Below are 10807 nucleotides of genomic sequence, written 5' to 3' on the forward strand. Positions count from 1 at the left end.
GTTCAGGTAAATGGCACACAGAAATGGAAGGATACACGTGAAATTCGGAGATTTCAGCGACGCTGTTGGTGGACTTCTGGCTGCTGGATCCGTTGGAGTTGTTGTGGGAGGTGTTTTGGGTTTGCAGATCATTTTGACTTCACGGTTTCTAGCTTTCATGAGTCGGTCCTTAGCCGTATATGTTTTAACCTGCAAAGTTCTGTTTATTGTGTTGCAGACATCTTTAGTTTTAAGTGAATATACTAATCAAAGTAATGTGGTTAGTGTCCAAATTTCACCTTCCCTTTTTATCCAGGCAACCTAGTGCTAATCGGAACTATCTAGTATTTTGCCTATTCTTTGTGTCATTTGTACAAGACAGGAACCCTCAGTTTGTATGGATACTTCATATTCATGGCCTGAATAACCTCCATAAACATTTGCTTTGAAAATCCTATGAATGACTCTTCAAGATACATGGTTTGTTCAGTACTGGCTTGTTAGTTGACAGTTAATGTGAAAGCTTATTGGTGAAGTCAATGAATGCTATCAAAAGTCTGTTCTCATTTGTTTGTTTGCTGAATCTTCTGTTTGTTTTTGAGAAGCTTGTATTTGTACATTTTGGCTATAGTCTCGGCCAATTGATGAGAACCTGGTACAACTCATTCAGCTGGTCTCACTGATGCTTTTTATTCTTTCATATTGTGCTGGTGTGGTCAAGCAGAACTCTGTCGCTTCCATTAAAGTTTGAACAGTTTTAAATCCCATTTATATAGCATTTTTTTTAGAAATGCATTGTCACCAAGCTTTAAATAATGTTGATTATCTCACATTTTGAAAATATGTCTTATAATGTACAGTCATTGTACATTTATGGGTAAAACAATCCTAAATCACACATTAATAAGACACATGTAAAAGAGAAACCGTAAAGCCTAGATGCTGCATTATAGTTATCCTGAAGATCAAAAAGAGATAGAAGAGAGATAGTTCAGCGTAGTCATGAAATTCCCAGCAGGTATACACATATAGAATATCTATATATCCCAGAGATATATAGATCCTGGAATTAAGAGCGTTCCGCTGCTTTACAGTAATAAAATGCAATGCATCCTTCATATTTGTATGACACTTTCATTGCATCAGAGTTGTGTTGAGCCCAAGTGGAGCAGAAAGGCAGTACTCTAAGGTGGTTTTGTGAGGTAATTGAAATGGAAAAGTTGAGGAAATTGACTCCGGGGCCACTGTAGAAACCATGCTAGTAGTCACCCAAATGAATATTTAAGCAAAAATGCTCTTTACCACTGAAACCAGGTGGTTACATACGTTAACTGATCCTCTCACCCTGTGAGCACAGTGAATCTTTAACCCTGTTCAGATCACATGAATGAGTATGTGTGACCTCTAATCACAACCAGAATCAATGTAAAAATAATTCACTTCTTTCTGTATGAGTGAATGTTTGCTTTACGTATGCATCTGTTCATGACTTCCATCACTTTGACACTATGAACTATGGCAATTATCTTCAGCCTAAATGATAGTTTCCCAGACCGTTCTGGAGCATGGCCCCATGGAAAAGCTTGTATCTCCAAAATATCAAGGTTTAAGGAGGTTAGAAAAACTATTTGTTTAAAAAAAATTTTTTTTAAAAAGCACAACACAATGTAGCTTTTTATGAACAGTAAAGTTATCGGAGCTTTAATCAGATTTTTTCGATGTGGGGCAGCTTTGTAATACTGTAAATGACATGCCATTGGACTGAATACATTTTTGTTACGTTTGATGTGCAGTTTGTAAGAAAGGTTCATTAACTGTATGGCTGTAATATTCTTAATGCGCCTTACAGTGGCACCAAAGTTAATTAAAATTTCTGATCAAAAACTTACATCATTGTTGTGTTTGTGTTTGTCATGTACACTCATATTTTCAGCTGAGAGAAAATAGTTGCAAAATAACTGACCTGTATACTTGTCTAGATAGAAATTATGCAGTAAATGTAGCAGAACAGCTGATATCAGCTCTTTGTTAAACTGCCTTTTTAATGCAAGTGTTTTGAAGTTATCGTAGAATCTTAAAAACACACAAATGGTTTTGATGACATGTGCAGTATAACTTTTAACGAAACAGCGTCATTGGTGTTGAGAATGAAGTATTGATGCACCTGTGTATGCAGACTGGAAGTGTCTTCCATGTTGTGTCTGCTGTCCTCAGCTCTCATTGTTATGCTAATCATCATCAAGATATTTCAATAAAGCCACTCGCAGACTCATCAAATCAACTTCACAACGAAATACAAAATATTTCAGCCATGTGATTTTTTTTCTTCTTTGTGGAAGATTTTTTTTCTGATGTGTCTTTCAGGTTGTAATAAAATAATCTGAAAAGTCACATTTGCATTGCTGTCTTTTATTTACCATCACACCATTATGATATAAATTATTTACATGTAGGGTCATATAAAATGGGGGGGGGGGGCAACTAAATGTGTTCATTATTTTATCTTAAAAAATCCTGATGTCAAAATCCCCTCATAGAAAACACAGCTGCTCTTTCTGTATAACGCTGTAAATATGTCCCGGTTGTATTTACATTACTTTTAAGGCAGAGCTCGTCCAGGTTTGTAAATGATTAATTAATTGCAAGAAAAACGGACTTCCTATAACAATATAGAAATAAAAACAAAAACAAAAAAAACATTCACAGCATCGTAAGACCACGATTTGGTTTGGATCCACATTAATCAGACCCGGCCAAGGCCTGCCATATGTAGCATTCAAACAGAAAAGTTATTGCAGGAAAAATAAGTTATGTAAACACTCCAGAGCCCCGTTTCCACATGGCTATAGATGTTCATTGTATTATAAATAAGCATATAGTGGTCTGTGTTGACAACAAATAAAACGGTGCCTATTTCTTGAACATTCCTAGCCCACACTATAGGTCCATGGTTTGGCCGCGGAGCCACAGTCGGCAGACGGCTGGAGATGGATGAAAAGAGTGCCCCTTGCTGATGATAGTCTGTCTTTCATTGTTAATTGTTAAAAGGGGTTTAGGCTAAAAGGTGTGTGCTGTAATTTAAATTGACATCTTTTCAAATAAGTGTTGCCCTACGCCTTAATAGAAAATTAAAAAAAAAAATGAAAACGAATGTTTGATGTTAGAGAAAACACAACTCTCTTCCCGCCCTGCCTAAAACAGAATATAAATTCAAATCAGGACTGGAGTGGGCTGATGTGTTTTAGTTGCATACGGGTCCGCTGCCAATTATTTTATTAAACAGTGTTCACCCGAAAAGCAGACCTTTAATTCCAGATATTAGATGTGTCCTTGCATTCCCAAATTTTTGGGGCGCATTTTTGCGCCCTTAAAGGCTGTAGGAGGCTACTTTGACAGCAAAACCACCAGACCTGCAGGTCAACATTCACTACAGTAGGCCTACGTCCACAGAACACAGAAACAACGAAGAAGAAAAAGAGCCGAAAATCGACCATAAAGTCAGAAAGTACGACAGACAACACAAAGAAGGCTATTTTTCTCAATTCACAGTTCCCAGAATGCAGCAGAAATAATCTTTGGATTTCAGCATATAGTTTTCATCATCGATAAAGTTCATCAGACAAACAACAGTCGAGCATAACGGGACACAGGGCTGTAGTGCGCGTGATGGCTGTCCACTCCACTTTTCTCATCCCTCGAGCTCGTCTTGTTCTCAGCTCCTATTGGATGTTGTTAACTTACTTTTCCCGCCTCTAAAAAAACCAAAAAAACATCAAAGATATATTTCCTGTACTTGGCCCATCTTGGTTGACCTTCTCCATGCGATACAAGTAAAAGTTTAGCATGACTTTGCGTCAGGTGAGTAGGCTACTGAGAAAAAGACGAGCTTAAATGAATGTAATGTCGGAGGTAGACCCGGCAATGGTGTATTAGCCTACATACATGTCAGAATGTCGTTGTTTCTTTACAGGAAAAATTCTGACTTTGGAGACTCAGAAGGCTCAAATGTGCGAGGTTTCTGACACAGTGTAACCTGATGTCAACTCAAGATGGCGGGGGCATCCTTTTCAAACTATGACCAGTAATGATGCCTAACATTCACTTTAATGTTGAAAATAGCCCTTAACCCGATTCTATTTTTTTTTAGGAATGCATCATCTTAATTATATCAAAACACACGATTTATTCCAAACGGAAATGGTAAAATTAAATTAACTTTATTGCAAATGTGAGCTAATAAATGATAGGCCTAAGTGTTTTTACCAACTCCAAACAAATAGTCTATAGGCTATGGGGATAGGGGATTTGTAAATGTAATTTGGTAGGCCTTCTTAACAGATGTTACTTTCAGACCCAAATCACCGATGTAGCCTATAAAGCTAGCTGACATTAAATGTCGCATGGTAACAGTAAAGGGTCGGGGTCACAGTTCACACAGTTCACACGCATCCATCGCTATCTTTAATTGGAGGTTGCGACGTAACAGGTGCACCGTGGAAATGTCCGACTTCTGGGTGTAATATGTACGCAGCACCGCCTTTGACTTGGATTGGACGTCATCATAACTACAGCCCTGAGGACACGTGGCCTACACTCTCACGCACACTCTCACACGCGCGCGCACACATAGAAAGACAAACAAAGTGTCACAACATCGTCTCTGGTTGAGTTTTAAATATGAATGCTGGTACTGAAGTGATTTTATTGCATGGTTCAGAACCCCCCTCCGGTCCCAGTGTCTCCTCTAGTCGCTGTCCGACTTGGCGTCCTTGGCCGTGGAGTGGTTGTACAGTCCCTGCGCCATGAGATGCAGCGCCAGAGAGTTGTTATTCCCCGAGGTTTTCTTGATTTTGGCCCGTTTGTTCTGAAACCAGATTTTGATCTGAGATTCGTTAAGGCCAAGGTCCTGGGCCAGGCTCTGCCTCCGCTGCTCGGTCAGGTACCGGTTGTTCTGGAACTCAGTTTTTAACCGGTGGAGCTGCTCCGCGGTGAAGGCCGTCCGGGGTCGCTTGTCCTCTTTACTCGGGGTCGGCGCCTTCTTTGGTTTGCGGGATCTGGGCCCTTGGGTGGGGATGGGGTGAAGACAAAAATGACACCCAGTGGTTAGGGTCAGTACTTTAGAGCTTTTTCACATTTTAAAACCACTGGTAGGCAACAAGTAATGGCACTGCTTATGGAAAAACAATGGTTCCGTTTGGTTATCAGAAGGATGTCTTATTATGACGTGTTTACGTTCGTGCCAAAATGTCGACATTTACAAAACCTTTCATGCGTCAGACATCGACAGTAAAGGGTTTTGTTGTGTGACACCGGAAGGAAGGAAAAAAGAAAATATGGTACTATGAAAGGGATGGAATAAAAAGTTCAGACGTTTATATTATCGAATTGAATTTAGCATGACTGCATATACCATATACGGAGTGTTTTGAGTCAATGGATAATTTGAGTATAACTTAGCTAAGAAAATAAATCCAGTTCGGGGGTGAATAAGAATGTAAAATTCATAAAGTTGTAGACAAGCGTTTCCTCTCAGTGTAATTATTCCGCAGTAAATCATCAACCAATCTCAGGAGCTACAAAATTGAATTGTCCAGTTATTCATGACATCTTTTGTGATGCTTGATCATTTCTGTTGTTCTTGCAAGCATTTGCCAGTTATGTGGATCTGAAGTATGACAGTGGTACAATATTTTGAGATGCATATCCCAGACAGAACTTTTAATTCCAGCCACAACTGTAACTGGGAATTAAATGGAGAGGATTCTGCAGCAACCCATCAGGCTGCATGTCCTCCAGCTCTGCTGCAGCAGACTTCAGTGAGAACGGGAGGAGGAGGAGGAGGAGGGTGCAGATGGGGGTGGGGTTAGAATATGATGGAGGATGGGGGAGTAGGCGCCTCTTTCCCTCCCTGTTACCATAGGAACTCCATTAAAAAAAAAGTAGCGATAACCCCTTTTGTTTCTATTAGGCTATAATATTTAGATGTTTCTACCACGATGAAGTCGAAAGGCCAGTAACTGAGGGTGGATGAAGAATCTAGCTCAGCATCGGTATTTAAAGTGTAAAAATATGACATCATTCGTGCCATCCAACAGTTTATCTATGTGCTATAAGAGGCGTCCATAAGCCAACTGAACCGAGGGACTGCGGCAACAATTAACTGTCTTTACACATTATAAAACTGTAAAACTGTGCAGGATATTTCGTATAACGGAATGATTTACTCATTTCTGATAAAGTTCTGCTTTGTTTAATACTGCAGGGAGAGCTGCAGCCTCCCTGACCTCTTTAAAGGCCCTTTGTGGTCATTTCCATAAGCTCGGGCCTGGACCTCGATGGAAACTTTTTAGTGTTTCCAAAAGGCAATAAAAACAACATCTCGGGCTCTTTTCACCTCGCCCCGAGCTCTTCCAAACGCTCCTTCGATAGATTTCCCCCGCCTGGCTGCTCGTCTCTTTTCAGCAACATTATTTAACAGTTGAATGCGTTTCTAAATCATGACAAAGGAAAAGTCCAAGTGCACCACGCGCCCACTTGTAAAATAAATCGCAGCCCGGAGCAAACTTTTCATTTTATTGATAATAACAGGCTATTTAATAATAGAGCCTGATATTTATTTGCATGCTGAGATAAAATGAGCATAAAACAGAGCGACGCGGCTACAGAGGAAAAAGCTTTAAGGGACTGCAGAATGCTTGAAATCCAATTATTTCATAGCCCAACATGGAAATGTTTTTATTGAAAATACTTTTTATTTCGCTGGCGGATGAAAGCGATTTGAAGTTTAGTTGTTCAGCATTTCACATCGAATCCGTCTCTTTTGGGACACACGGCCTCACTTTTTAGACCCCCCCCCCCCATTGTCAAAAAATATGCTAATAGAATATCAACAAAGAAAACTGAGGAACAATGGCGTTAAACTTGGTTTTACTTCATTTCTCCACATTTCTAACTTCACCCTCGACTCTATTTAATGTCTACTTTATTTTCATAACACCGCTCGACGACACCGAGCCGTCTTGTCCACTTTACCGCTATTTTAAAGCCCAAATCCAGATCGAATTCCATCCAAAACAAATTGGAATTAGTTTCTAATTTGCGTTTAAAGTAGTTTGTTTTACGTCAAATAGGTTGGTGTCTGTTTTAAGAATCGCGCCGACATTTTTTTTAAATATTAAAGTATGAAATAATGAAGATAACATTAGTTATGAGGGGCAATAATTGGTTTGTCAATTGTTCCAAGTGATAAGTCTATCAAGTGGGATGGGGGGTCGCACAGCTCAGAGGGTAAAATGTCACTGTGTTTTCCAGAGAATTAACCTCCACGGGTTTAAACTTGAAAACGATGCAGTCTCAGAGAGGAGGCTGACTGTTTGTTTTACTGATTCAGAGATGAAGCCGGCTACCTGCTGGCCTTCCTTTATTTATTTGATTAATGAAAAGTGGTTTCCACCAACCTGCTGACGGACGGTCTGAGTAGCGGGTACAATAAACCCAGGCTGGCCACAGCATGGGCTTGGACGCAGGGGCCGAGCTGGCCTGGGGGCTGCGGCAGCGATCCCCGCCGCCCCCCCGGCCCTTCACTGCCATTTCACCAGCTATCAGGTCAGGCCTCCTGGCCTCAGTGTCCGGATGCTGGTCGTCGGATGCTCCCGTGTCGTCCTCCTCCTCCTCGCCTCCTACTCCACCCTGCTGCGGGTTGCCAGTTTTGGAGGACTTTCTCCCAGTCAGCTCCTGTCTTCGTATGATCACTCCCAGGCTGTCTCCCTCCCTGACCAAAGTACCGTCCTTCCTCTTTCGGCCGAAGTCCGGTCTTAAAATGTTGTCGATGTAAAAGTTGGTGATCCTGTGGGACTGCTGGTTGCCAGGTGGCTGGAGAAGAGGCAGCATGGCCCGGTTGGACTCCTCGCCGGAGTCCTCCGGGCGCTCTGGTTCTCGGCGAGCATTTTCTTCCATTATGATGGAGCCTGATCACCCTCAGCACCTCTCTTTGCGCCCTTCTACAAAGTAATATTTCCAATTTTGTGTTGCGTCCTTTTCACTTTCTTATCAATTAAATAGGCTTCTATATTTTTTACTTAAAAAAAGGACAGAAACGGCGATGAGCAAAGCTAATTCCTTTTCTGGCAGAATTGTTGATATTGTTTTGGCTGTGAAATCGCATGAAATCATGCTTCAGATTCTGGTAAAAGCCTCCTCCGCATGGCTGGACTTGGTGCTCAAATTTATATTTAAAAAGAGCTGGAAAAAAACTAGAGTCTATTTAATTTTTCCGGGTCCCTGCACACAATTATTGATGCTTCCAGCAGCACTAAACGGCCCTGATAAAGACGCCGCTCAAATACTTTCACTACGGATTTTGGTTCTCATTTGTGATTGGCTGCGAGACGCTGCGATGACGGTGTACTACGGGTCTCTCAGACACGTGCCTTGGACCAATAGAGCTGGAGAGTTGGTGTCATGTGAGGTTCCCGGAATTCCCTGGAGGCACAAATGAATCCAATCCTCTCCGTCAGTTTATGATGCATTCAGGTAACAGCGGAAATATCCCATTACTTGAATGTGTGATGTGTCATGTAAAGGCATTACTAGACTATAGTGGATAATAATGTTTAGAACGGCCTTCAGCTCACTTGGAATGATCACATGAACGTTATATTATTAAGAAATGTCAGCAATGTCAAAGTGCAACTCATTAGTTGATGTTACCCAGTGTTTGTGTCAGTGATAATTATCATAAGCAGTCAGTCCACACATGACAAGAATGAAACAAGGCAAGCCTTGAAACATGTTAATAATTCCAGGTTGTGAGAACTGGTGAGCAGCTACAAGTTGAATTCATGTTACCTCCATGCAGAACAATAGTCTATGCACTTCCTTTAAAATTCAGAATCAGAAACAGCTTTATTGCTTAGTATAAGCAATATATCTTCACATATAAGGAATCCCATGAATGCATGAATGCATATGTTAAAAAAGTTTAAGGACAAAGAAACTAAACTAAATTTTTGAGAGGCTGTTTTTGCTGGACAGGGTCGAACTAAATAGGAATAGCCATTTTACAACTCAAAGGAATTCAGTGAACTGTATTTGCAAGTGGCCTACTCGCCACTTGAAATGTATAATTTGCATTTAAGCTTGTAGGCTACTTTTTACATTCTGTGGTGACCTGTAAGAGATCTTCACCTTTGATTGCTCGAGCTTTACCATAGAGCCTGAATGCAGCACAGGTTACAGTCGACAGAAATTTGGCCAACGCGTTTCGTAAACAGCTGCGAGTCTGAGGTCTCCAGGTGATCTTCATTGATGTGACTTGTCACCTGTCATTACCAGGAGCTAAAACAGGGAGGGGTCATGGGGCTGCTCTGCCCGCAGTTCAAGTTTATGGGCTACCTGCTCTGGTAGATGGATTACAGCCTGTTTATCCCGTTCAGGTCCTTTCTGTGGAGTATACAGGAGACTAACACCTGGCGGCTCAGTCTAGCTTCTGCATAGTACTGTCGCAGTGGTTTAAACAAATCTTTAACAGTTACTTGTTGTCGCTGTTGTTGAATTTTGATGGTGGGCCGACACATGACATTAGATCGTGGCTTGTGCCCTTAAAGCAGCACTAAGGCTGCCTTTAATGCCTGAATGTTGGCTAGGCTGTAGCGGAGCATTTGACTGTAAATGACAGTGTTTCCTAATCTGAGCAGTTTCTCTGAAGCTAATTCAAGACTTTGTGTGAACTGTATGGGCTCAGTGGCCCGGCCTCAGGTCAGCAGTGGCTAAAACAGTCTGCAGGTTGCTTGTAGTGTCCACGTGGTGTTTTTACGCAGCCATGTACTTTTTGGAAATAAGGTGAAATGTTTTTTAAAGAGAAGACAAAAAAGGGCTTGGCTACATCCTGGGTCGAGTTTCTTTCTAAACTATAGCTCAGCAGGATTTATAAGGCTACATCTGGAATTATGTGTGTAAAGTATTATGTCAGCTGTTACTACTGGCACTGCGTCAGTTTACCGAACACAGGATAGGTCTGATCCTTCTTTTTTGCCAGGTCGAGGTAAACATGGACAGATCCATGGAGCAGGTGCGTTCAAAGCCCGCGCGGCCCGTCACGAGAGCAGGCGAACTACGGAGACTGCTTCGCCCCGGTCGCGCGAACTGAGGTGAAGGCTCGTCCGCTTCAGATTCGAGAGGATGCCTCCGGTGTGTGTTGATACAGCTGTTGTCTACCAGCTGTTGTCGGCTCGCCATTGGCTGTGCTGAAACACACTGCAGAAGCCTACCTGAACGCAGCTCAGAGCAAACGGGTGACTGAGTGGCTGCTAAACTGGTGACAGTGGGTTACATTTGACCCTTTGACACCCCTCAAAACACACACGCAAACACACTGAGAGAGAGAGAGAGAGAGAGAGAGAGAGAGAGAGAGCAGGCCTTCAGGCGTCTATATTTGTATTCACTTTGGCTGTAGCTATATTTTTTAACGCGTGGCCTTTGACCCGTAACAAACTTTTACACTTTTTCACCTTCATATGCAGGAGAATATGAGAATATGAATATGAAATGGCACTGAACGAGTGGGCAACAAAGTGGGGAAATGAATAAATAAATAAATAAATACATATTAGACCGGTTAACTGAAAATTAATAGCAACGGAATAAGGAATCCAAACGCTACACCATCCATTCACTGTTCAGGCACCACGTTGTGTTGTGTTGCCCGTTGAGCTGGAGGCCACGCTGATCCGCGCACGAAAGGAAGAAAACGGCATCAAATAAATCCAGCTGTCAGAGAATACAGTGCAGTATTTATTTATTTATTTATTTAACGTTTGTGTAGATCCCT

At 41.6% G+C, this 10807-nt stretch overlaps 1 protein-coding gene across 1 annotated transcript; it reads right to left on the reverse strand.

The window, feature by feature from the left end:
- Positions 1 to 4723: 4723 nt before the first annotated feature.
- Positions 4724 to 7935, reverse strand: en2b (engrailed homeobox 2b). The gene is made up of 2 exons (XM_070919384.1): positions 7437 to 7935; positions 4724 to 5040 (listed from the first exon to the last, which is right to left on the reverse strand). The coding sequence occupies exons 1-2, from the start codon at positions 7933 to 7935 to the stop codon at positions 4724 to 4726; spliced, it is 816 nt and encodes a 271-aa protein (XP_070775485.1).
- Between the last annotated feature and the right edge of the window lie 2872 nt (positions 7936 to 10807).

This window comes from Enoplosus armatus, chromosome 14 (assembly GCF_043641665.1).
Source record: "Enoplosus armatus isolate fEnoArm2 chromosome 14, fEnoArm2.hap1, whole genome shotgun sequence".
Taxonomy (NCBI): domain Eukaryota; kingdom Metazoa; phylum Chordata; class Actinopteri; order Centrarchiformes; family Enoplosidae; genus Enoplosus; species Enoplosus armatus.

Coding starts and splice junctions, on each gene's coding strand:
- en2b (XM_070919384.1), bottom strand. CDS start 7,935: ATGGAAGAAAATGCTCGCCGAGAACCAGAGCGCCCGGAGGACTCCGGC. Junction 5,041..7,436: donor CTCAGACCGTCCGTCAGCAG/GTTGGTGGAAAC, acceptor TCCCCACCCAAG/GGCCCAGATCCCGCAAACCA.